This window comes from Drosophila arizonae, chromosome 5 (assembly GCF_054131065.1).
Source record: "Drosophila arizonae isolate 15081-1271.41 chromosome 5, UAZ_ARI_1.0, whole genome shotgun sequence".
NCBI classification, from domain to species: Eukaryota; Metazoa; Arthropoda; class Insecta; order Diptera; family Drosophilidae; genus Drosophila; species Drosophila arizonae.
This window is the reverse complement of record NC_142925.1, coordinates 14,812,690-14,840,382: the sequence shown is the minus strand read 5'-3', so window position 1 is coordinate 14,840,382 and position 27,693 is coordinate 14,812,690. Positions and strand designations below refer to the sequence as shown.

At 32.8% G+C, this 27,693-nt stretch overlaps 4 protein-coding genes across 8 annotated transcripts in view; all 4 read left to right on the top strand.

Moving 5' to 3' along the window:
* Positions 1 to 778: 778 nt before the first annotated feature.
* Positions 779 to 4,767, top strand: TpnC41C (Troponin C at 41C). Of its 3 annotated transcripts, XM_089472114.1 has the most exons (5): positions 2,710 to 2,863; positions 2,984 to 3,098; positions 4,020 to 4,047; positions 4,119 to 4,514; positions 4,577 to 4,767. In XM_089472114.1, exons 2-5 carry the CDS (start codon positions 3,093 to 3,095, stop codon positions 4,609 to 4,611), a joined length of 465 nt encoding a protein of 154 aa, XP_089328240.1. In that variant the 5' UTR covers positions 2,710 to 2,863; positions 2,984 to 3,092; the 3' UTR covers positions 4,612 to 4,767. The 3 variants fall into 3 exon arrangements, with proteins under 3 accessions (XP_017865527.1, XP_089328240.1, XP_017865528.1); XM_018010038.2 differs by lacking the exons at positions 2,710 to 2,863; positions 2,984 to 3,098 and adding an exon at positions 779 to 958; XM_018010039.2 differs by having other exon boundaries at positions 2,776 to 3,098.
* A 2,450-nt stretch (positions 4,768 to 7,217) lies between these two features.
* TpnC4 (Troponin C TpnC4) lies at positions 7,218 to 12,058 on the top strand. Its single transcript, XM_018010041.2, has 6 exons — positions 7,218 to 7,366; positions 7,430 to 7,472; positions 7,846 to 7,879; positions 7,962 to 8,360; positions 8,434 to 8,454; positions 11,882 to 12,058. Exons 2-6 carry the CDS (start codon positions 7,470 to 7,472, stop codon positions 11,884 to 11,886), a joined length of 462 nt encoding a protein of 153 aa, XP_017865530.1. The 5' UTR covers positions 7,218 to 7,366; positions 7,430 to 7,469; the 3' UTR covers positions 11,887 to 12,058.
* Positions 12,059 to 14,529: 2,471 nt separating this feature from the next.
* Positions 14,530 to 15,554, top strand: LOC108615519 (uncharacterized). Its single transcript, XM_018010047.2, has 2 exons — positions 14,530 to 14,650; positions 14,721 to 15,554. The coding sequence occupies exons 1-2, from the start codon at positions 14,551 to 14,553 to the stop codon at positions 14,912 to 14,914; spliced, it is 294 nt and encodes a 97-aa protein (XP_017865536.1). The 5' UTR covers positions 14,530 to 14,550; the 3' UTR covers positions 14,915 to 15,554.
* An 828-nt stretch (positions 15,555 to 16,382) lies between these two features.
* Positions 16,383 to 27,693, top strand: part of stw (laccase) — a 35,609-nt gene continuing 24,298 nt past the window's right edge. For 2 of the 3 annotated variants that reach the window (XM_089472107.1, XM_089472108.1), the window contains exon 1: positions 16,383 to 16,995. In XM_089472107.1, coding sequence (XP_089328233.1) covers positions 16,884 to 16,995 — 112 coding nt within the window. In that variant the 5' untranslated portion in view covers positions 16,383 to 16,883. The remainder of the gene's footprint in view (positions 16,996 to 27,693) is intronic. The other variant, XM_018010005.2, reaches the window with a different exon arrangement.

Below are 27,693 nucleotides of genomic sequence, written 5' to 3'. Positions count from 1 at the left end.
ACACATCAAATTATGATAAGGGGATGCCGTCAGCTTTTGGATAATTACGTTTTATCTTGAGGAATTGGGATCAGATAAAAGTCAACATTTGTATTTCATGTAAATGAAAATCTTTCTTATGCAAAAATGACTGGATAACTAAAAGTATAATAGCCTAACGTGTCTACCTGTTTAAATATTTTTTTTTTTATATATTTATTGACTTGAAACATTTAATGGTACTTAAATATATTCTAAAGTTTACTTTAAAGTAAAATAATAGATATATATTTATTTAAAAAAAAAATATTTTTTTGTCAGCACTAAAATTTGGTATTTGAAGTTTAGGAACTTGTAATTCAGGCATTCTTACTTGGGATTTACACAGCTTTCAAACTCCTCATACAGTTTATATAAATCTCAAGCACTTTTAACCGCCTTCAGCCTATGTAGGGTATCTGTTCGCCTGAGACACTCGACTATACCTCGCACTTACTTGTTTTGCGGTGCAGTCGCTTACGATCATTTCTTTGCCGTGACGATTTATAGTGGTTTTTCATCGTCGACGTCACAGAAAAACGCTTTCACGCCATTTTGCGCGCAGCGAAATCAATTCGGTTCTACTTACTTATGAATACATGTGCATACGTATGTGGGAGTGTGCGTGTGTGTGTGTGTGTGCATGTACACATGTACATATCCATAAATATCCATACACATATACAGATGTCAGAGATACGCGAATGTGAATGTTGACGTGCATGTGTCGCTACGTGTGAGTCCGATTTATGAATGTTTCCGTTCGTGTGCCTCCATCATCGGTTTGACTTGGTCCAGTTAGTTCAGTTCTGTCATTTAGATCAAACACCAAAAGTTTCCGCGTTCCGAATTAATATTTTTCGCCAAGATAACATCAATCCTACCATTTTCGGACCGAGCATAAAAATAAATCCACTTAAAAATGGGTAACACAACGATGGTTAGTAAATGTTAAAGCAATTTATTCTAATGAGAATATAATAAAAATTAAAGGTGATTTTTGAAAAAAGTATTGCTTCTTGAATGGACAAAAACTACATATTAATAAAATATATTACTCCACAAATATTTCCAAGTTGTCCATACTTTATTCATTACACTGAAATAAATCATTGTATACCGGTTTAGTTCTCTCCAAAGATGTTTTAGTTCTCGTATTGTAATCGACAATCAAAAATGCATCTTATGAAGGTCTCATGATTTTCTAAGTTCGCATAAAATGCACTTTCTATTAGTAATGGATCAGTTCTATAATAGTTTATTAAAGTATTTCTAATAAATAATTGTTTCATAATAGAATGTTTACGTGGAATATACGTGCAGTATATTTAGTTAGTATTTTTCAAGTTCAAGTCGAAGATTTAGTTTTTTTTTTTTTTTAACTAATAAAAATAGTAATCAAACATTGCGTATCGTATATCGTAAACTGAATCAGATTCATGGAAAACGTGTAACGAATGTGGGGTCTGTCGTATAAATAAGTCTGAGACTTAGGGTTTTTGGGCCATATCTATGCATAGGCTTGGCTAATATCAATGAATTAATGGTAACAATTGATCAAATGGTGGAATGAATTTCATGAAAAATGTATTGAAAGTGAAGCATTCGCTGTGACGAGCTGATTAAGGTATATTATCTTGTCTAATTGACTTTGATTGAATTGCCAAATCGTTATCGTACATATAATCATATAAACAATTATTATAACAGATATAGCTTTATATATTATATATAGCTTTATCTATACATAAAAAAATATATATTGATATAAGATATACAATATTTCGAAAGGAAAGTATGAATCTTTGTTAATATTAAGATGCGGAAATTGCCATAACCCAACAGCTTTGACCTCACTTCGATATTTAGTGAAACTGATACAGACATTAGGCAGTTATACGATAAGTATGAGATCATATATGTATGCTCAGCTGCTGAGTTTATGCAATTTCTGCATTTTGACATAGATTCATGCATTCCCTTCAGCACTTATCACCTGTATTATATACAGGGTATGTGCAAGTTAAGCGCAGTTGAGTACCATACTCTTTTTTTTTTTTAATTTTTATGGCTTAATAGTATTGTAGTGTCTTTTATATGATATTTATATTTTTTTTTTTGTAAGCGGCGCAACTAACAATAAAATGATATTTATACTAAATCCCATAATGAAAACGAGCATATTAGTTTTCAACTATTTGCAACTTTTCTTTGTCAAGGCGGAAATAATGTAAACAAATGTAAAGACGATAGCCATAACAATAAAATATATAGATTAACTCTGATTCACTGCAATTGAATTTTGTCTTCCCTCGAATGTGGCGCCTGGGCATACCCGTCAGCATATTAAGTACTTATTTATGATAAACCTACATACATGCAGCCACAAAATGCATCAAAATACATTTTTCTTTTAGTTATAAATAAATGGTAGGACAGAGACAGAGCCAGCGACAGAGCAAGTGAGATAGATAGCGAGTGAGGGAGAGGGAGGGCATAGAGACAAGCACCTTCAATGCGAAATTCCTGAAATGCGACAAGCAGCAGCAGCAACAGCAGAACAGCCCGACAGACAAATATGCAAAGTTTTTGATTCAACTCATATAGCATGTTGTTGTGTTCGTGTTTCTATTCATTCAGGTAAATCGACTAGAACTTGTGCCTGTTGCCCCCTTCGCCGCTCCATCCTCTCACCTGGCCATCTCTTGATCTGCTGCCACCTTTGCGAGAATGACTTTTCGCGTTTGCGCTTTGGCCAAAATTATTCCTTCACTTACATCCAAGCAGAAACAGCAGGAGGTTTTGTTGTCTGAGGCAGTGACAGTTTAGCTGCAGCGACTTCAAGGCACGTGTTGGCTTTCCTCAATCTACATTTTGATTGTCTCTTGTCTCGCTGGCAGTGGCTGTTATACAGGAGCATCTAGCAGAGCCTTCTCTAATTATTCTTACATTGTTGATCCTTCAGTTGATCTTCTCTCTGTGTGTGTGTGTGCGCGCGTCTGTGAATTTAATTTGGCCAGAAAAGCTATTATCACTGGAGATCGCTTACATCGAATAACTATAAATCAGACATCATGTGTGTAAGTTGACAAATTAATAATCGTGTGTGTCTTCGAATATAAAAACTGGAGTTCCTCAAAATGAAGATGAGGAAAAAGACTGAGGCTGTTTATAAATTCGTTTCTGATTGGTTTACTGTGCGAATATACAAAGTTCCAGTCGCAGCCGAAAAATATTCGTATAACTATTACTAAATTCAATATATAAATATTTACCAACAAATTTCAAGACGTCAGATGTGTTTCGAAAACAATTTTGATATGCACAAATCAAATATCATATCGAGTAAATATTGGTCATATTGGTTGTTTTTTTCATTTGATCGTCATAGGAATTTTACATTTTTATAGCTTAGCTGCGATGTTTTCTAATATTTTTTGTTGGTGCAATATTTGTTTCAAACATATAAAACGAAATGTATCATATGATATAAAGAAAGGGCTGCCTAAATAGGAATGGAAAAAACAATAAAATTTGATCACATCCTTAAAATAGGATTAACGTTAATGCTCTTAAGTTTTTTGACTTAAAGATAGTAAATTATTAAGCTACACTCCTATAAAGAAAAAATAAATTTGTTTAATCATTTTTTCTAGAGATAAAAAACTTTAAATATTTATCTATTGTTTGTAAAAAACCAAAAACTTAAAAGTTAGGATCTTTGAAAAATGTTCAAGCCATTTGTAAGATATCTCCTAGTCGGACACTCACATTTTGGCTACAGCTAAATTGCATATTTATTTATTTGAAGTGCAATCTGGTCTTTATACAATAAGCTTTTTATATAACAGTTGTGATAAATGAAACGCCAGATTGTATTCAATGAGCTGATCTATAATTAGATTCATGCATAAAACAAGAGCAAATCCGATTAAACAAAATTAGATTAAGAAAATATGATCAAATTGTCTTGACTGTATTTTTCTTCCATTTCATTGCAGGACGAACTAACAAAGGAGCAAATTGCACGTAAGGCGATTCATTGTGAATCTCATTATAAATGAATTAATACAATTTTCTTCTTTCCTTTCACTTTTCAGTGCTGCGCAATGCCTTCAATGCATTTGATCCCGAGAAGAATGGATACATCAATACGGCGATGGTGGGCACCATCCTGAGCATGTTGGGCCACCAGCTGGACGATGCCACGTTAGCCGAGATCATTGCCGAGGTGGACGAGGATGGCTCGGGTCAGATTGAGTTCGAGGAATTCACGACCTTGGCAGCCCGTTTCCTCGTTGAGGAAGATGCCGAGGCAATGATGGCCGAGCTGAAGGAGGCCTTCCGGTTGTACGACAAGGAGGGCAACGGCTACATCACCACCGGAGTTCTGCGTGAAATTCTGCGCGAATTGGATGACAAGCTGACAAACGATGACCTGGACATGATGATTGAGGAAATTGATTCTGATGGCTCCGGCACTGTTGACTTCGATGGTGAGCGACTGAGAGGGATTATAATTTAAATTTATATGTATATTAATATTTCATCTTTATAGAATTCATGGAAGTTATGACAGGCGGCGATGATTAGGGTGAAGATGATGAACTGCTCACGGAGTTAAATAAATTTATATATTTACAATTAGTTGTATCGGCTACAGTTTGAAATCTGTCAAAATTCTAATAAAACATAAATTGATATTTAAAATTCATGTAAAAAATAAAAATTAAATCAAGTTGAAACATATTTAATATTTAATAAATAAAAAAAAAAAAAAAATAGAATAGTGAAAAAAGCGGAAATAAGAATCTAGAAATATTATAGTCTAAGTCTTGATAGGCCTACACAATTTAGTATTATTTGTATAACAACGTCGAATTAGTTTCACTTTTGGTCGAATTTCATTCTTCATCTCATTTTATACTCTTAGCAATAAAAATGTAAATTTGTAATACTCTATGTAACATAATATGCGTTTCAGTCAAGCCAACAATAGCTGATAGATAAAAAACACTCAAATCATCAGAAAACTAATTAAAAGTTCGACAGTCAAAATCAGTCGAGTCAATTCAATCTTGTTATCTCATGCCGTTCATTGGCCAAGTCTTGATCTCTTTATCATTAAAGCTGTAATCTATTGTTTATCTATTCAGCAGATAGATATCTATTCACATCTAAAGTTTCTAATTACAGTAAAGAACTCAATCTGAGTTTGTGTAAATATAAAATTGAGAAGAGAGGAATTTGATATCTATATACCCTATAAACTGAAAAAGCAGCAGGAATGATCGAGTTGTTGAATATAATATTAGATATTCTTTAGTTACGCTGGTTAGCTAGCATTTTTACCTAATAATTATTTTAAACTCATTATCAATTTTTCAAAGATGTCTTTAACTAGTATTAATTGCCCATAACATGGGCATTGCCACAGCTTCATATTATACAGGGTATATAGAACTATTGCCTTCTAAATCATATTGTCTACCTTGTAGTTTATTTCAATGTATATCTATTTATAGGAAGTATATTTATATGCCCAAGTGAAAGAAAAAACGATCCATCACAGGTGACTGCATGATCAACTTTGATTATAATGAAATAATTTGATGGCAATATCAATGGCTGTCAATCATGTGAATACAACAGATAATTCAATAGCATATATTGATTAAGCTCTGAATCAAAATGTGATAAGAATAATCAATACAGAATATATCTCTTATGATGACACCACTCTAGGCGGATTTCCTACATGTTAGGCATTATTATGTGTTTCTCTTACAATTAATCATACCTTAGAAAAAGTATGAGTGTTTGCATGTGTGTGTTTGTGTGTATATGTGTATATTGGTACATATTTATATGTGAATGGTTCTATATGGGTAAGTATATGAAGCTTATAATTTAAAATGACGAAGCCTGTATGTATAATATTAATTGTAGTCTTAGACTTATGAAGCAGTATCCTGTAAGTATAAATAAATTTTTTGTAAGCAAAGACCTATTCATATCTGTAAGTTTAATTGCCATGCAATTTCTTTCTTTCAGAAAATATTAGCTACACACGTAGAAGGCATTTAGTTAGAAAAAGCCAATTTGAGTTGAATTAAATTCAATATTTCATATGACATAATCAACAAAATAAAAAAAATTCAGTATTTGATAGACAAAATCGATATGTTACTGAAGAGTTTATTAGGATGAGTGATGCCGAATTTTATACTACTTCGATTGGATCATTCAGGTTAGTTCACGGTATAAATTTTGAATGTATCTTATATTTATGTGCATCTCGCGCCCAGTAGATGCCGGGTAAGTAATGAAAGTATCATTTATTATTATTTAAATCAACCACATAATTCAAACAGCCAATTTAAGATAAGGGAAAGATAAAGGTAACAATAAAAATGATTTCAGCAATTATTATTATGTGAAAAGTGATTATGGTAAGCTAACTACTCTTATTCAAAGCTGTGAAGTATACTTCTAATAAATGGAAAAAATATTCTGTTTTTGAAAATATGATCATCCATTGACAATCAATTATAAATGAGGCCGTGAGTGATATCACGTCAGGCGCTTGTTGTTGAGAGCTTGATTTTTCTGAACCAAAAAGGCGGATCTATTTTCCTTTCTTTCTGTCTGTTCTCACTCTTTCTGTGCTTTATTGACACTCTCAATCTCACTCAATATTTTTTGCACTCATTCAGTCTTTTTATTTGTTTCTCCGTTTCTCTCTTTCGCTTTCTTTGTCTAATTGACTGTCTCCCTTTCCGTTCTCTCTTCTACTCTGTCTGTGTTTCTCGTTCTCACTCTAGTTGTTTCCTTCTGGTCCTGAATGCCTTCTTCTCCCTGTCTGTTTCCATCAATTTCGGCTTCTCTCTCATATCCTTTCTCTCTTTTTTCCAGCTCTTTGTATCTCTCTGCATGCTCTTCTCTCTAGAAAAATGTCACTCACAGTTCAAGAAATCCTTTTCCAATGTATTCGTAAGCTCTCTAAATCTCGCTCTCAATATATCTCATATTGATAACTATGGCAATCGTTGAGCGCCGCCGAGCGTCGATCCGTCGGGTCCGTCACACGGCTGCAGGTGCATTGTGTGCGTGAGGCATGCGTGCTGCAGGTTCTGCATGTCGTATTCTGTGGGTCGCATGCAATACCTTTGCTCGGCATCGATTGGTGCTGACGACGACAATTTGGCATTTGTTTCACAAGTTGCAGCACGATTCGTCGCTGATATCCCGCCCCGTGTTGACATTTGTCGCGCCCGTTTATATACGGCGCACGGACACAGATCTGTTTAGACGCTGGCGCTAACTCGATCCGATCGAGAGTAAATTGGTAAACTTACAAACTCAATTTCACTCGTGAATATTTCGAATTTAAACAATCTTTATCTTATAGATATATATATTTTTTTTTTGTTATAAAAAATCAATAAAAAATGGTGAGTTATGCAATTGAAATACGAATCTAGAAATGAAGGCGCATCAAGTGTTCCGCAAATAAATCAATTAAATGAAGTGTTTGGCCTTGATTGTGATTGAAAATTGTTGAGCACAGGCAGAGGACATTTGTAGGGCACCCGTGTGCCCGCACCTGTGTCGATTTCTATCCACACCTTTATGCACTTTCATTTCTGCATGCAGTACTAGCCAGAGACATTCCTACCTAACTAAAGTGCGATTGCATTTTACGATTTATTAACATTAATTAGAGCTACAGCAAATCCTATTTAAAGAACATGCGAATTGACATTTGTGTGCCTAATTAAGCATGTGAGCATTTAGATTTATCTTCTAATTAATTTTCATTCACAGGCCGAGGGGGAGTACGACAAAGATCAATTGAGAAGTAGGTAGAAAGACGGAAAGAGTGAGACAGAGATGACAGAGAATGGAAATTCTATAACATTTTTTGGTATCTCTCTTGGTAGTTCTGCGCAATGCCTTCAAAGCTTTCGATCTCGAAGGCACCGGATTTATCGATCATAGCGATGTCTCAGCTATTCTCGAAATTCTCGGCCAAAAACTCGAACCACCAGCTGTGAAAGCTCTGATCAAGGAGGTGGACAAGGGCACCACGGGCAAACTGAATTTCAGCCAGTTTTGCAAGCTAGCGGCTCGCTTCATCGAGGTCGAGGAGGACGTCGGCGCCCTGCAAGCCGAGTTGAAAGAGGCATTCCGTGTATACGATAAAGAGGGCAAAGGCTATCTGACGGTCGCCACCTTGCGTGGCATTCTCCACGAGCTCGACGACAAAATCTCCAGCCAGGACTTGGACTCGATCATCGAAGAGATTGATGCTGATGGATCGGGAACTGTTGATTTTGATGGTAAGCAAACTGAACTGAAATAAAACTATACATATATTTATTTACAAATTAAATTCAATTTCATTCGTTACAGAGTTCATGCAGGTGATGACAGGTAAATGAATATTATATTTATTAATTTAAAGTGTTTTTGCATGTTTCCTGTTTACCTGAACAAATGAAAATACCTTTTTATTTGATACGCTTACCTAAGGTAGCGGATAATTTATGTCTAAGCGTATTTGTGGCTATAAATTTGAGATATACATATATGTATGTGTAGACCTGCTCATATTTAGGGCATTAGACAGAGTCCACCTGCACGTGAATATGTGTTTGGGGCTAGTTTTGAATAATTAAATTTCAAATTTTTAATTTTGTGAGGCATTCATAACACATCAAGCTAGATATACGATATTAATTTCAACATGTATTGAAGGAATTAATCGATGAATACGAAAATGAGAGGCATTAAAGGTTTAGTTTCAGGGAAAAATAAAAATGTATTTTCATACAGACAGGAAATTCTAAAAGGGAATTTATGAGTATCAATCAATATCTCGAATTTAATCAATATGTATCTTAAAATTCAGAAAAACTTATCTCAAAGATTTTTAAGATACAATTCTCAGAAGATTAATTTTAAAACTGTATCTCAAAGATGTATATCAAATATGAAACTTAAAGATATATCTCACAGATGTATCTCAAAGGTGTATCTCACAAATGTATCTCAGAAATGAACCTCAGAAATATATCTCAGAGATATATCTCAAAAATGTATCTCAGAAATGTATCTCAAAGATGTATTTTAGAGATGTATCTCAAAGATGTATTTTAGAGATGTATCTCAAAGATGTATCTCACAGATGTATCTCAAAAATGTATTTCAAAGATGTATTTTAGAGATGTATCTCAAAGATGTATCTCAAAGATATATCTCAAAGATATATCTCACAGATGTATCTAAAAAATGTATCTCAGAAATGTATCTCAAAGATGTATCTCATAGATGCGTCTTTAAGATGTATCTTAAAGATATATCTCACAGATGTATCTCAAAAATGTATCTCAGAAATGTATCTCGAAAATGTATCACAAAGATTATTTTAGAGATGTATCTCAGAGATGTATATCAAAGATGTATCTCAGAAATGTATCTCAAAGATGTATCTCAAAGATGTATCTCAAAGATATATCTGAAAAATATATCTCACAGATGTATCTAAAAGATGTATTTTAAAGATGTATCTCAGAAATATATCTCAGAAATGTATCTCATAGATGTATTTTAAAGATGTATCTCAAAGATGTATCTCAAAGGTGTATCTCAGAAATGTATCTCAAAGACGTATCTCATAGATATATCTGAAAGATATATCTCAAAGATATATCTCACAGAAGTATCTCAAAGATGTATCTTAAATATGTATCTCAAAGGTGTATTTCAGAAATGTATCTGAAAAATGTATCTCAAAGATGTATCTCAGAAATGTATCTCAGAGATATATCTCAATGATATATCTCAAAGATGTATCTCAAAGATGTATCTTAAACATGTATCTCAAAGGTGTATTTCAGAAATGTATCTGAAAAATGTATCTCAAAGATGTATCTCAGAAATGTATCTCAGAGATATATCTCAAAGATATATCTCAAAGATGTATCTCAAAGATGTATCTCAAAGATGTATCTCAAAGATGTATCTCAAAGATATATCTCAGAAATATATCTCAGAAATGTATCTCAGCAATGTATCTCAGAGGTGTATCTCAGAAATGAATCTCAAAGATGTATCTCAAAGATATATCTCAGAAATGTATCTCAGAAATGTATCTCAGAAATGTATCTCAGAAATATATCTCAGAAATGTATCCCAAAGATGTATCTCAAAGATATATATAAAAGATGTATCTCTAAAATGTATCTCAGAAATGTATCTCAGAGATATATCTCAAAGATATATCTCAAAGATATATCTCAAAGATGTATCTCAAAGATGTATCTCAGAAATGTATCTCAGAAATGTATCTCAGAAATGTAACTCAGAAATATATCTCAGAAATGTATCTCAAAGATGTATCTCAAAAATGTATCTCAAAGATGTATCTCAGAAATGTATCTCAAAGATGTATCTCAGAAATGTATCTCAGAAATATATCTCAGAAATGTATCCCAAAGATGTATCTCAAAGATATATATCAAAGATGTATCTCTAAAATGTATCTCAGAAATGTATCTCAGAAATGTATCTCAGAGATATATCTCAAAGATGTATCTCAAAGATGTATCTCAAAGATATATCTCAAAGATGTATCTCAAAGATGTATCTCAGAAATGTATCTCAGAAATATATCTCAGAAATGTATCTCAGAAATATATCTCAGAAATGTATCTCAAAGATGTATCTTAAAAACGTATCTCAAAGATGTATCTCAGAAATGTATCTCAGAAATGTATCTCAGAAATTTATCTCAGAGATATATCTCAAAGATATATCTCAAAGGTGTATCTCAGAAATATATCTCAGAAATGTAGCTCAGAAATGTATCTCAGAGATGTATCTCAGAAATGAATCTCAAAAATGTATCTCAAAGATGTATCTCAAAGATATATCTCAAAGATATATCTCACAGATGTATCTAAAAAATGTATCTCAGAAATGTATCTCAAAGATGTATCTCATATATGTATCTCAGAAATGTATCTCATAGATGTACCTTAAAAACGTATCTCAAAGATGTATCTCAGAAATGTATCTCAGAAATGTATCTCAGAAATAGATCTCAGAAATGTATCTCAAAGGTGTATTTCAGAAATGTATCTGAAAAATGTATCTCAAAGATGTATCTCAGAAATTTATCTCAGAGATATATCTCAAAGATATATCTCAAAGATGTATCTCAGAAATGTATCTCAGAAATGTATCTCAGAAATATATCTCAGAAATATATCTCAGAAATGTATCTCAGAAATGTATCTCAGAGATGTATCTCAGAAATGAATCTCAAAGATGTATCTCAAAGATGTATCTCAAAGATATATCTCACAGATGTATCTAAAAAATGTATCTCAGAAATGTATCTCAATGATGTATCTCATAGACGTGTCTTTAAGATGTATCTTAAAGATATATCTCACAGATGTATCTCAAAAATGTATCTCAGAAATGTATCTCAGAAATGTATCTCGAAAATGTATCACAAAGATTATTTTAGAGATGTATCTCAAAGATGTATCTCAGAAATGTATCTCAGAAATATATCTCAGAAATGTATCTCAGAAATGTATCTCAGAGATGTATCTCAGAAATGTATCTCAAAGACGTATCTCAAAGATATATCTCAAAGATGTATCTCAGAAATGTGTCTCAGAAATATATCTCTGAGATGTATCTCAGAAATGTATCTCCAAGATGTATCTCATATATGTATCTCATATATGTATCTTAAAGATGTATCTCAGAACTATATCTTAAATATGTATCTCAGATGTTTATAAACAGCTTTCCTCCATTAATAAATTACTTTCTTTAATTTTAGGTTAAACTGTTGGATTATCAAATACTTAAGACTAACTTTAATCCTTGGCTTACAACATGAAACGGATGAATTGGACTTTGCCTGACAATGTAATTTCTAATTGAATCTTTTGATCCAGAGTTCAATATAAAAAAATTGATGCTTTGTTTAACAGAAAGAAATATAAATGAAAAAAGATATATGTGTATTATTGATATGGCTAAAATATATTTTGTATAAACATTCCAGCATGTCTGACTGGGAGTTAATCGAAGTTAAAGATATCTTAATGGGTTTCCATAATTTCTTGGCATTATCTACACAACAATTTTGATTTTATAGTTTTACTTTTATTTAAATGATTTATTTTTATTTTTTAAATATTACTTGTCATTCCCATTCAAATTTTCTGGTTCTACTTTCTAATATGACTTCCCTGTGTTTACCCTGACCACCAAGTAAATCAAGTTTTTATGATTGAGCTGATGATGAAATAGTGAAGCATTAAGAGGACTTTCTCAAATTACTATAAAAAAAGCTATTAAATATTTAAACATTTTTTCTGCGAAATTAAGTGTAAAGTCTCTTGATTGATAAGCGATACAGATTTTCCGCATGCTTAAAGATTTTTGCTTGGATTTTCCACAGTAAATGAACACTTATTAATTATTGAAATTACAAATGAAGTTAAAGTTAAAGCTGATTGCTTGAATCATTAACCTTTTGTTTAATTAGACATAACTGCAAGCCATGAAATTTGATAATTGAACGAACATATTTTGTGTACAGTTACTGGAGGCGTGGCATTTGTTAGTGTCGAGTGACTGAGTATTAAGCAGTTGCCTCTGGCCTGCCTTAAATAACTTTGTATGAATCACAGAAATTGATATTTTCCAAGTTATATCAAAAAACCTAACCATTAAGAGTTTTGCTTTATCTCTTTTTCCTTCGATCCCTCTCAGTCTCCATTTGATCTTTGCTGGCTACTGTTGATTTCTGATGAAGAAATCAAAAGTATTTACTCATATATATATACATGTATTATATGTATATCCGGATTAACCGGAAGGTAGCAGTTCTTTTCTGGCGACAATTAACGCGACTCTCGCGACGACAAAAAGCACTTCCACATTTTGCAATTCCAATTCCAATACCAATTGACAACAATCCAAACCAAGCCAAGCAAAGGCAAAGCAATTTAAAATCGATTTAGATCTGTTTTGTATTGGGGTTTGGTCGATTTGGCGAGATCTGTTGTTCGTTTAGGTTGCCAACTCTGGCTTTAGTTATTAAGTTGTTTTTCTCTTTTGGCGTCCTTGACTAGCTTAGCTTAACTAGTTAATTATAGCGCTAATAGACAATGAGCTAGTGTTACGCATGCTTATCCAATGAATTGAATAAATGAACAATTTACTCAGTCAACAGCTTAGTTCAAGAAATATAAATATATACTCTTCAGTGGAGTTAATTGATCTGTTTTGTATCTGCAATCAAATTCAAGTTATATTAAGTAGTTTTGAACTAAATTCTAGCTAAAAGTTATTCCCGTTAGCCTATTCTTATAGCTACTTCGGTATTAGGTTAAGAGCACAAATTCATAATTTGCATGCGAATCGGACTTAGAAGACTTCGTTAATGTTGCTAATTTAGTCAATGCTTTTTTTTTTGTGGTTTAAGCAATTGTGCCTGCAGTAAGAGCAAATTTAAATAGCATTGAGCTCTGCACCAAAATCGTGATTCACAGTTTTAGTTCGATTTTTATTTTTATTTTTTTTTTTACTTTTTCGCAACCTATGAAATGAACAAAGCCAATAAAGTCTTTTGTTTTTCTCAGGCCACATTTGGGCGGAGGTGTTTGGCCGCATAAACAAAAAAGAAACAAAACAGCAACAAATTCTCTTATTTATTCCAGTTTCTACTTTACGCAGATACAAATCTTTTATTTGGCAAGCATAATGAAACCGAAAGTGAAGGTATTTTAATTGTGGGCAGGTTTTTCACTCTGTTCGTAGCTCTGTGCATATACATATATAGGGAGACATAGACTATATAACACTCCTAATAGTACCTAAGACAGCATATTAACGCATATTGAATGAAATGCAAAAGGTTTTTATAATTATTTATGAGAAAAGCAATAAAACACATTTAACAGCCAAGTGAAGGTATGCAAAATAAACGAAGCCAAAAAATTCAATATGAATGCCTTATATTATACATTCTTAATTAATACGACTTTGTCTACCAACAATACAAATGGGTTTGGCTTTGTCCCTTTTACTGCCCGACTGTGTAAAGGTTTTTCTGCTGTTGCCATGTAGATACTTATCTCAGGTGGTTTTGCTTTTATATTACGGATTGGCTTGCAATTTTATTCTTAATGGAAAAACTAAAAACTAAAAATTTCATTAGATTTAATATTTTATTTATTTTTATAATTTTCTTTATTCAAGATTTTTTTTTTTTTAATAATTTACAATTGATGTAATAGAAAAATGTTTATTTATTTTATATGAATTTTAAAATAATATATACTTATTATTTGATATATTTATGCCAGCTATTGGCATGCCTATGAATGAGCCCCCGTTTGTATATTTGTTTATATTTAAGCCAGCTGTGAGTAGGTGCATATAGCCAGAGTCCAGATAAATAGAGAAAGCTTCTGGCAAGTATAGCATTATTCGAGAATGAGACTCGGAGCAGGAAACAGCTGCGTGCTCTGGAAAGTGGCTTTGCTGTTGACGCTCTGTGGAGTTGCAGCAGCTCATATGGAGGGTCTTCTGGGCGGTAAGTCAATTGATAAAGACTAATCCGAGCTAAGCTAATATTTTTCTTTTTCTTTTTGTATCTTGAGCAGTTTGCTCAAGCACCACTGTGCCGGTGGAGTGTTTGCCGGGCTGCCAGTTGATCTGTACAAGTATTCTCATTATACGAAGGTGCATCGCATTAGAATGTAGGCGTGGCTGTGTGTGTCCGCCGGGCTGGGTGCGCAAGGGCTCAATTGAGGGCGTCTGCATTAAGCGCAGTGCCTGCAGGCGCTGGGTCTTATGAAGATGCCCTGCCCTCTAGCAGCTAAACAATATATTGTAGCAACTGAAAATGAGCTGAATAAGTTTCACCAGGCAGCCTTAAGTCGTTCCGGCATTGACCTTGTCCAACCTTGGCCACTCTACCGTTTCAAGCGAGCATCGCAAACAACACCTAGACGTTACCTGTTCCCCCGGCTGAATGCACTCCAAAGACCACATTTCACATTTGACTGACAACAGATTGGCTGGGGTGAACTACCGATTAAGTGGCTGGGATGAAGCTGCAAATCTTCAAGTGTGAACAGACAATATATACTCTCTGTCTAGCTCTATGTATGTACGTACATATGTTATTATGTAAGGCCTTCATCAAATATCGTTATTTGATTATTATCTTTACCAATTTGTCGGAAAACTAATATGTATTACATATTCAGTTGAATTTTTAACAGTTATGTATCGTATATATGTAGTTTTATATAAAATAAATTTAATGACATAAAAATATATTTAATTATATAAATGCATCAAATTACATGAATTCATATAACTACATTTCTACGTACATACTTACACAGCACGCGCACGCACACGCACGCACACACACACACACGTATACAGAGACAACTAACCAACACTTGAAACACTTGAAAAAATACACACTAACTTGCCAAAAGGCACGAAAGTCTCGAAGGGTTACTTGAATTTTTGAGAATCGAGGAGGAGGGCATCACCAAAAATGCATTGTCATTCAATGTGTACAAGGAGCATAAATACGTTCCTAGTCACACACATACATACATAAGGGCAACAGGCTAGCAATAAATCATTACATATTTACATACATACAAATATAAGTGCATATATACAGCTGTATATGTGTAAATAGAATATGTAAAAATTATAACTTTCAATTAAGCAAATGCTAGGTATTAAATAATATCATACATACATATATACTTACATGTGTACATACATTTACATACATACATCTACATGCATACCTACCCATACATATCGGAAAACAACGGAAACTTAGTCTTACGATCATTGTCACAGCTTATCTCTGCGCATATCGTTTACGATATTCGAGCAGCTAATTCATTTGAAAATCTTACGTGCGTTGCATTTATTTATTTATTTTTTTCGCACGCATCACATTCAGCAACAAACAAAAGTTCACGAGTTCCGAATCGAAAATTAAAAAGAAAAAAAAGTAACAGCAATTAAAAATTGATTGAATGCAATAAAGTAATCCCATGGAGCGATGAATATTTAACGCGACTTAACATATTCCTGTTAAAATATGTACATATAAGTAGTACGTATTGTTAATGCTTTGCATTTCTCTTAGCTCTCAGCTCTCTTGGCTGAGAGAAAGAGCTTCGAGAGCTTTTCGAGCTTCGTGAGCTTCAAGTTGAGCTTAAGCTGCCCGCCCGGGGGCTTTGGCTATTGTTGTTGTTGTTGTTGTTGTCGAGTAACTGTAGCTGCAGCGACTTCTTGCGCTCTTGAAGCCATCGCGTGATTCACTTTTAGCCATTCCCCGACTGTTCGCAAGCTCGACCGCAACAGCAGCTTGCAGCGGCTTGTTTCTGCGCTCGAAAGATTTTATATAGTCACACGGGTCCGCCTAGTGCTTCAGTTTGGTGCTTAGACGCGGTGCGCGTGCCTCGAAACGCTGTACAGCAATTGGAATTTCGTCTCGATTTGTGAAATTGCGTTAAGTGGCCACAGCTAGAGCTAGATCAAGACCGCTTGCCAAACCAAAAGAAAATTCGTCGAGCCCTTTGTGGCAATATCCTGTTGTTATTTTTGGCTAACAACAACAACAACAACAACAGAAAACTAGTCGAAATTTTATGCAAAAGGCGACTTTGATGTTTCCCCAGTGCACTGTGAAATATTGAAAAAGAAAAAGAAAAAAAAAAGTAAAAAGTAAAAGAAAAGAAAAGTAATTAATTGATATATTGAAAAAAAAAAAAAGTTGCAAAATGGGATTAAAACACTTGCTTGGACTTGTAGCTGTTATAGCAATAATTTCGGATTTACCAGAGTCTCGAGCTGTGCGCATCGGCGCTCCACAGCCCAAGCAACGCATTAAGGGTAAGTCCCTAATAAAAAAATATGAAATTTAATAAATAAACTTGAGGAATTCAACTGGATTAAAATAGTAAAACAGTTTCTTAAAGACTTTTCCATACTCAACATTTTCTTGGAATTTCTATAAATTTAGTTTTTAAAATGAAATATCTAATTATGCTGTGTGCAAAGCAAGGTGTGAGTGAGAAAGATAGACTGATTTTTAATTAACATTAATAAACATGGCCTTGTGCATGATGTGAGGAGCACTTTCATTTTTTTCTTTGAGGAAAACAAACGTGGCGTATACTTAATATGCAAACGGATGTGTGCATAGCATGCACCTACGTCTGCGGTCATAAAAATAGTAGTGCGAATAAAACTTGTTGACAAACTGAATATCAATATCTTAAATAAAAAAATATTAATATTATTTGATATATATATTAGATTTATTCTGTTATTATTTTTGTCTAACATTTAGTGCAGAGTCGCACTACTTTTGTGACCACAGCTGTATGTACAGTATGGTTATGTACTTATCTACCATCTATATACAACATGTATGCATATGCACTTATCCAACGAGCATAACAAGTTATTAAAACTAATACACGCACTCTGTGAAACTCTCAAAGTCTCTTCAAGTCTCTCAGAGTCTCACAGAGTCTCTCGAAGTCACCGAAACTCTCTGAAAACATCTCTTGAGCACTCAAAGTGTCAATAACACGATTTATATAGTATTGCACGTATTGTTATATTAAGCCGTCACTTTCCATTTATCATTTGAATGGCATCGAAATCGCTCGAAATTCAAATATCTTTCCAATGGCAAAGTTCAGTTCAGAAAACGGGGGAAACATGAAAGAAAAGTGAGCGAAATCAAAACGTAGCAACAAGAAAGAGATGCCTGCAAAGAAGTGGGAAAAACATTAATTACAAAGCAAAAAAATGGAAAAAAAATCGTTAAAAGAAAGTCTCAATGATTAAATTTTTATTACTCTAAATACTATTTATCTGTGTGTGTGACTTATAATTCTATTGGAATTATTAAATTCTATGAAATATCTAAATATAGTTAACAATGAAAATTTTAATATTTTTTATAATTTTTCTCTTTATTTTATTTTAATATAAATTAAGTTGATTGGAAGTTAAAAATCCTATGTAGAAGCTAAAAATTGTTTACAATGAAAATTTGTTATTTACAAAAGTATATATATACATTTTGTTTAACTTGTATTAACTTCCTATATCAATTAAATATTTATATTATTTTTAATAAGTTTCTTCTTCAATTTCTAAACTTGAATTTCATTTTTTAAGCAGAGCTTAATATTTATAATAAACTAATATAACTAATACAAATTAAATCAAGGCAGTCTGATCTCAACTTAATCTAAAATTAAGTTGTCTCACAGCATCAGAGTACCGAACTACTCTATTAATGCACTGCACATCCGTATTCATTTTATTTTAAACGGTTTATATGTACTATGGATTTGTATCTCTCGATATTTAAACTTGACATTCGTGTGTCGCCAAGAGGGAGAGGAGGAAAGAGGCTGAGATAGAAAGAGTGAGTGAGTGTGTATGAGAGAGAGAGAGAGAGCGAACTGGCTGCATTGTGCCAGCAGATAAATGCAACTGTCAGTGTCCGTACGCTTGCCAGTCAACTGTGGGTTCAAACTACTTATAAACTTGCACATATATACATACATACATTGTATATAATATAGAAATATATGTGATTGTCATGCTGGTAGTGATATTAGTGTGTGTGTGTGTATGTGTTTTAAAGTAAACAAATCTCTGCACAAATGCATAATTGTAAGTGACACGAATCCTCTGAACATGAAAATCTCGTCAAGATAGCGACATTTTCGTAGTTATTGACTAACCAATTAGTTCCGCCTTGTGCGAATTATACACTATTTAAAAATATATAATGAAAACAAAAAATATATATAAACATAAGTTTTATAAGTTTTTAATTATATACGAAAATAATAGATTTGTTATGAATTTTTGGGCTTGTATATTAAAAAAAAATAATAATAATAAATAAATAATAATAAGTATGCTAAAATAACATTTTTATGTTAATTTTATTAATATAATATATTTATAATACATAATTCTTCAAACCTCTAAACAAAAAATTGTATAGATCTTTAATAAACATTAATAATATGCTTTGTATACATTTACACATATATATATCAATATTAATTTGTAATCCTATATACCTAATATTCTCTTGTAACATTTATCCAATACTAATATTCACAGTTCTTCAAACATACTTTTAAGATCAAAATAATACCTCAACTACTCATATTTTAATAGCTGCAATTAGCAAACTTCAATTTGGTTATCCAAGTACAGCTATGTCGATCACACATACATACACACATTTTATATGCCCATATATATCGGAGTACAGTCAATTCTGAATGGACCCAGTTATGAGGCAATTCCACATCCGCTGAGTGGTATGCAAATAAATTACCATTCACGGATCAGGTGTATTATGAGTTTTCATAACATTGTTTTTGCATTTTGGTTTGAATAATTTGAAATTTGAAATTACATAAATGTGTAAAAGCCAAGCGAGATTGGCAAATGTACTTCAAATAGTTATGAGCGGATTACTTTCACATAAATTTCAATAACTATAGAGAGATGTCAGATGGGGCACGTAGCATACAAATAAGCCAGATATTGGTATATGTATATGTGTATCTCTGATATATCTGTATTGAGAGGAATTTGCTGATTGGAATATAATCGAAAATAAAAAATTGACAAATTCGAATGGAATTCATGCATAAAAAGTGTAGGTAGACATGCCTGTGTGTGTGTGTGTGTGCGTGTGTGTGTACATCTCTTACATCGATTATGTAGTATGTGTATGCAGGCATAACGGTGCTGTAGGTAACTGTGGCTGGGACTACAGCCATGGCTGCAGTTGCCTGCATTCAGTTGCCTGCCACACCCCTCAAATATCCAACTCAAGTCGAAAGCCGACAACTCAGTGGAGCACGTTTGTCAAAATTGGCTTTGATGCCAGCGCGAGCACAAATACAAGCACAAACACAACGAAAAACATAAACCCAAACAAAAACCCAACCAGATATCGAACGCGCAATATGGGTGTAATTATTATAAAATCAAAATCGAACTAAAATCTCGCCGCTCCGGCAATTTACTCTAATTTCCTGTATGGCAATACACACACACTCACACACACACACACACACATAAATACAGGGGCACATATATGTACAAAATATTTTATAGCTAGATAAACACACACACACATATATATATATAGCTTTAGAGTTATGCATCCGCTAATGTCTTTGGGACAACAATGCAAAGTAGGAAGTGTGTGAGTGTGAGAGCTAAAGAAGGTCCACAAAAAAAAAAAGAGTAAAAAAAGTCCGTGTGACACAAATATTTTTTAATTACTTGGGAACGTAAAGAAAGGTAATGGCAGAGAAAGAGAGAGAGGAAGAAAAAGAGGTACAGATTATATTTATGAATACGAAAGTGCAAGACTGAGTGATTGAAAAATTTCTTTCACAATTTGAGTGCATACCAAAAAGGGCAGCAGTTAAAATTCCAGCTCATATTGCTGCAAAAAGTAATTATTGAAATATATAAAAATAAAAAATTTGAAAAACTTTTAATATTATTATTATTAATATTATATAATGTATTATTGTTGAGATGGGAGTTCAATCCCAGCGTTGTGGTATTATTTTAGTAGATGTGTTAATGAGTTATTGCTGGCTAATTAAGCTGTTGGAAAGTTTGAAATTTCTATAAGATTTTCTAGTTGGAGTAAGCAATTTTAATATTTGTGAAGTAATTGATTGCTTGAAACTTCTTCAAAGGGGCTTAAGTAAATTTTACTAATTTCTTGGAAAAACCTGCTGCAAAAAGTTAATTTTGATTACATTTTTAAAATGAAGAAAATGTGGGAAAATTAGTTAAAAGATCATTTCACTTTTTCGAGAAATTGAAAAATGTGGGAAAATTACTTCAAAAGACATTTTCCTCTTTGAAAAACACAAAAGGTGTACTTGTATGTGAGAAAGGCTAAATGCATTATATTATAAAAAAAAAAAAACTCAATATGATTTATTCAGTTGAGGCTGGAGGCATGAACAATACGAATATAATATAACAATATTAAGATTAACATATATTCTTATTAGTTTAGATGTTGATATGGAGTTACTATAGTGTATTAGTTTCATACTATACATAACATATATAAATATATCAAATATATAAATAATTCATAAATTCACACAACTGCTAAGTGACCAAGTGAATGATTGATTGATTGATTGACGACAGTACTTAGCAATTTGTCTAAAGCAACGTTATAAAGAGGCAATCGAGAAAATTTCTCCCGCTTCTGTGCAAAACATGTGGAAAAAGAAAATTTTTAACATGACTGCACAAAATTTTCCTTTGAAAGGCTTTTCACCTATCAAAATAAGTCAAAGGAAACGAATTTGACTGAAAGGCTCAAACTCAAATTGCAGCGAATTGTTAAAAGGCTTCAGACGTGTTTAGCACTCGACACTTGAGGCAAATTGAAGGCAATTGGAAAATGGCAAAAAAGTAATAAATAAAGAAAATAATATTCATAACGGAAATATTCCCATATCTACAGACAAATCTCCCCTCTCTATAGTGGTGCCACGCTGCGTATGCGCAATGTGTGGGAGAGCCCTTTAAGCCTTTCGCCGCTGCTGCGGCTGCTGCTGCTTGGCCAATACAGATTAGCTTCAGTTTAGCGCAATGGATTTAGCGCCATTGTTATGCTCATTTGCTTATGCGCATATAGTACCAACATATGATATGCACATACGTAGGTACACATGCCGAAAAACAACAGAGAGGGGCGAAAAAAAGTAAAAACAAATTCAAATTCCAATAGCAAACCCGTTGAACCCGTTGCAAACTGAATCTGTATCTGGGCGCTGAGACTGAGATACATTTGTTGTTGTTGTTGCTGTTGTTGTATTTACTTTAAGCGCGGAGCTAGCTAGCAAATGTCACGTTCGGATTTTGTTGTTGTTGTTGTTGTTGGGTTTTTGGCAGCGATTGCGACACAATGCATATCTCTATATACGTATGTGAGAGTGTGTGAGTGTTTATGTATTTGTATATGTGAGTACATCCATACTTAAATACTCTATTGACTGGATGCTGTCATTGCCAAGAATAATTGATTAAAAACTCTTTGACTTAATTTTATTTGATATTAAAGCAGGCGTCACACTGAAGGCGCAGGATGATGGCAAACGGGTTTCACTTGATAATCCAGCTGACAAAATTCCTTAACTGGGATTTTGTTCACACACACACACACGCACACACACATACATGCAGAATATATAAATATTATATGATATGCATATACTAAGTAAACAGCAAACACGAAATTAAATTAACAAAATCTGCAAACGTTTTTGGCCGCGTTGACATAACTGGGTCAAAAACACGCGAATTTGCCAACTCCTTTGCTGCACGCCTATCAACAATTATAATGCGAAATGTCTCCACGCATACATATGGCCATCTGATCTACATATATACATATCTATCTATGTGAAGTACCGTTCAAGATATATTTGAAGTTTTGTATGGCAATTTAATTAGCATTGCTAACCATTTGCGAATTTTGCGCTTTTTTCGCAAAAATCAATCGCAATCTCTGCGCGCGCTCCCCTGCCATGGAGCAATACCCTTGTGCCTCAAGTCTGGCTAATAAATTGCGTTGAGCTAACCCAGCGCTCGTTGCGAAACAGCTGCCCATAAAAGCGCCAAACAGCAACAGCAGCAGCAGCAGAAAAAACCGCAACAACCTTGAGAGCTGTCCAAGCAATGATAAACTGCCACCGTTTATGACAATTCATTACATTTATTCATTTGGGCTATTTGATGACGCCAACAGCGCGACACGGGAAGGGCGCCAGCCATTTGCTCCAATTGCAACAAGTTGCAGCGAGCGTGTGCTCACTGCACTGTGCTCTCAACAATTTACCTTGTTTGGTATTGAGTTCAATTCTTATTGATTCGCGTAGGAAATTTATGAGCGCCCTTGTACTAATTGGTACTTTACTTAGCAACATGTTGCAGTGAACATGTTCTGTCTTCTTTACAACATTTACCTAGCTGAGCCTGCTAGGCTCGGTACTTTAGTACTTTATAGGGACATTTTGTATTAGCGAGTTGCCGTGTGAGACAAATGTCCCTAGCAGCTCGTGCTTTTGAAATAACTGCTGACAAGGAAATTTGGCTATCAATAACCACTTTCCATTGCAACAAGTTGCATGCATAAATGTACCTTAGCTAAGTGTTTGAGGGAAATTGAGTCGAAAGGAAATTGATCAGTAATTTCCAATGCAGCACGTTGCATCGATATGTTCTTTTTCAACAGTATTTTTTTACTTTAGTATTTATTAGAATTGGTATTTTAGTTCGTTTATCAGTAACTTACTAAATTTATTTCAAATTGCTTTAAATACCATTTGAGGATTTAGTCCTTTTCAACTAATTGTTTGAGGCTAGGGCTAAATCAGCCAATTTATGCAAATGTTAACCTAAATATTAACTTAAATTGTAAAGTTTTTCCAATTCTATGCCACAGACAATATTCAACATTCGTGCAAATATTTGTAAAAAAATATTTGCAGAAATGAGTTTAAATTCAAATTAGTTATAACATGTACCGTGTCAGCGTGTTGATTTACCTTGCTTAATTTTAGTGCATGCAGGCATGTGCACCTTGTGTGTACAAAACAGCGCGATGCTTCAGACCAAATTTGGCCAATATAATCTGTACCTGTGCCTATACCCTGTACCTGTACCTAAGTGGGCATAAAAAGTATATGTTCATTTAAGTGACAGCTGCATGTGTCAAGCTGCACTTAATTCTTGACTACATAAATAATTTGGGTCAAATATAATGCAGCAGCGGGCAGCGAGCAAATCAAAATAGCCCGCAAAACACGACACGAAACTAGTTAACGTGTAGCCAAAGTTGTCTATATGTATATAAACCTGTACATAAATGTTGCTGATTGTTGTTGCTGTTGTTGCGAGTAGAGTTGTCCACACTCCAACTCACACACACACACACACACACACACCTAGACACTAGACTCGTAAGTATGTAAGCAAAATGGAACAGTAAACTTGTTGGAGCAAAGAGCTGCAACAACAACAGCAGCAACAACAACAACCAAATAATGTTTGTGTTAACCAAAACTTTGTTGCAAATAAAGTCAACCGCAAGCCGCTAAGCCACAGCTAGAGCAACAGCTAGAGCAACAGCAACAGCTTCAACTTCAGCTTCAGCTTTAGTTTGAAGTTTTCGATTCAGATTTGAGCAAATTCAACAATTGCGGCTACAGTGTGGCAAATTCTTGTTAGCCAAGCTGAAATATATATAATTTATGCAAATTAATAATTAAAATGAAAAAAAAAAACACGAAAAATAAATTTTTATGGCTATGCTCTGCATGATTTTTAAATATTTATTATAAAAACAAAATAATTATATGAAAAATATATATGTCAATATTTAATGGTTCAAAAACTCATGATTATCTGGAACAGAAATTATAAAAAACACGTTTCTAATAAATAAATTTCATTTATTAGAATTCGGCAAAAATATAAACAAATTAAATCAGCCAACGAATAATAATGAAATTTCATTTGTTAGAATTTGCAAAACATATAAATATGCTAAACCAAGTAGCGAATAAATGTATTTTTATTTTGCTTGAAAAAATAATAATAAATATAACTTAGAATATATGAAAATATTGTAATATTTATTAAAAATATTATTAGGAATTTATAAATATAAAAATACAAAAAAAAAAAAAAAAAAAAATAATAATAATAATAAAAATTTTAAATAAAACCTAAATTTATTAAATATGGAACATTGAAAAATATTGTCTGATATGAACCCATTAAATATTCATTTGATCAAGCTTTGAGTTTTTTATACAGTAATAAATATACATATTTATTTGGGTATTGCAAAAAAAATATATATATTATAATAAGAATAATAAAGAGCAAATATATAATTTAATTATAAGATGTTAGTTAATTAAATATATCGGGTATATATGATTATTATTCATATGTATAGAAACAAAAATCTAAAATGTATATATATTATACATAGGAAACTTTCTCAGTGTCTTTGCTTGCTCTTTCCCTCTCTCCTTCTCTCTTTCTCTCTCTCTCTCTCTCTCTCTCTCTCTAGCTCTCTCAAGCTCTCTGTCCTCTATCTGTCTCTCTTGGAACAATGCAACTCGCTTTGAGCGTGGCTAAAAGCAGCTCCATTATCTAAGCACTTAAGGAGGCCACACAAAAGAACCACAACACGCATTTGATTTGATTTTCTTTTTGGTTTTACTTTTTCACAATCGCTGCAAGTTAAATGAGCTCGCATTACGTTACTTCAAATGTGTGTAGATAGTATGTGTTGGAAATTCCCTTGTTAGTCTGGCCTGAATGCTGAATAAAAAGTCTCTTCTATCAGCTCAGACTTTTGCAATAAAATCGGCTCATTCAGCTAAAAGACTTTCACTTAAACAAAATTCAATTTTATGATGAACGAGAGACATTGTTGGATTAGGCAAAATAAGGGAAACTAAAAGGGGTATTATATGAAGATGTTGTGAAAAAAATAAACAAAAAGGATTACAAAAATTAAGCTCAGCTTAAAAAATATATATATATTAATAAATATATATATAAATATCTATTTTATATGGAAAGTTTTAAAAGTTATTTTGTTTGATTTATCACAAACTAAATTATATAACCCAAATTGTGGTATAATTTTAATTAAAATTCTTTCAATGACTATTTAGCATAAATAATAAATAAATCAATTTCCAGATACTATTTTAATGCAAAGAAACAAAAGACTTGTTTAAGCAAAAAACTTGAATGAATAAAGAATTTACGTATTTCATTTAATTAGCTGTTGATTTTTCTTCGATTAGTCTTCAATAAATTCATTTAAAAGCAAATATTTCAAAACTTTATCAGTTTTCTGCAGCACTAATGTATGGCCTGCAATAGCTGGTCGAGGTTGACGCCTACGACCCACTGCAGAGCGACAACAACAACAACTAAAGCAACAACAACAACAACAGCGTGACCAGGAAGTTGCTGCCATTTGGCGAATGTGGAATTTGGCTATTGTGCTGAGATACAAATAAAAACCTATGACAGCCAAAAATACCCTTACAATGGCCAACTTACAATAAGACCAAGAGATAGTTGATCGTCGGGTTGTCGATTTTGAAAGTTAACTCTTGGCCACGTTTACTCTGTCGGCCTGTCCAACATGAACATGAACATTCGGTATAATACTTTGGTTTCTTTTCTGAGCTGAATAGTTTACTGAGATATAAAAGGATATTGTCTTTGACCAAAGGGCAGAGTTTCTTGTTAAACCAGTTGATATCATCTATGTAATAGATACGAATTTACATCCTACAGCATTATGCATGGAAAACATGAAAAATGAATTATATCATCTTTATAAGAAATTACTTAAAATTCTATATTATAATTATTATTCATTCCCTGAGCTAAACTCAATTTGTTTACCTTTCAAGAAGTTCTTTAGAGTATTTGCATAGATATATATAAGTGTATATATATATGTATATACACACAGCACTCAGCTGCATTCACATTACAGACAATGGCATTACAAATGTTTCTCACAATTTATATACATTTTTCTTTATAAAGTCACATGACTTACAACAAATAAAAACAGGGTCACGAAAAATTCAAATTTGAAAATGAATTCATGTCTGGGTCTGTGACAATTGCGCAGTTTAACCAATTAAAAAAAAAAAATAAAGAATGTTAACACATCAACGGCAAATTGTGGGAGACAAAACTTAAAAGAAGCATAGACTATGTATTTCCGCTCTCCGATTGACACTTATTATGCAGCCAAAAAGGGGAAGTCCAAATTATGAATGAATAAAGAATTACAATAAATTTGGCTAAAAGTTTTTATTGGATGATAAATACAAAAATTGTAAAAAAAAAAAAATTAAGATTATATATATTATATGAGTTCAATGTTGGGTGTAGCTGATGTTCAGATCAAAAATAGTCATATTATTGGAGTATAATTTATCAATTATACAAATATATCAGTATCATATATTTCAAACAGTAGTATTTAATCTAGTTAAATTTTTTAAACAAATTGTAATTTATTATTTATTTTGTTGATTTAATACACTTATATATAATATAAATAATTTTTAGAATTTTTCGATTGTCTATTAGAAATTGTAATAAAATTTTTTGAAATTAGTTTTAAATCTTGCCTGTGGTCTAACCAGATTTTTGTGATTCACTGTGGCTAAAAAAAAGGCTAAGCCGAATGCTGAAACAGAGTTCCTAATGAAGGTGCTACGTATAAGATTTAATTTAAAATTTATTTATTATATTGCTAATTGCTGAAGCTAATTTATGCGCTGTTCTAAGATCGCTAACTTTTATATTTTTTCTCTCTTCTTCTTGCGAAAACTCAACAAATTTTGAAAGGTCAGCTTATGCATAATTTTTTGTTGTTTATTTTATTTTTTTATTTCGGCAAATTGCTGAACATAAAAATTACGGGAGTGCCCG

Coding starts and splice junctions, on each gene's coding strand:
- TpnC41C (XM_018010038.2), top strand. Junction 4,048..4,118: donor AACAAAGGAGCAAATTGCAC/GTAAGGCGATTC, acceptor TTCACTTTTCAG/TGCTGCGCAATGCCTTCAAT. Junction 4,515..4,576: donor CGGCACTGTTGACTTCGATG/GTGAGCGACTGA, acceptor TCATCTTTATAG/AATTCATGGAAGTTATGACA.
- TpnC4 (XM_018010041.2), top strand. Junction 7,880..7,961: donor CGACAAAGATCAATTGAGAA/GTAGGTAGAAAG, acceptor CTCTCTTGGTAG/TTCTGCGCAATGCCTTCAAA. Junction 8,361..8,433: donor GGGAACTGTTGATTTTGATG/GTAAGCAAACTG, acceptor CATTCGTTACAG/AGTTCATGCAGGTGATGACA.
- LOC108615519 (XM_018010047.2), top strand. CDS start 14,551: ATGAGACTCGGAGCAGGAAACAGCTGCGTGCTCTGGAAAGTGGCTTTG. Junction 14,651..14,720: donor TATGGAGGGTCTTCTGGGCG/GTAAGTCAATTG, acceptor TATCTTGAGCAG/TTTGCTCAAGCACCACTGTG.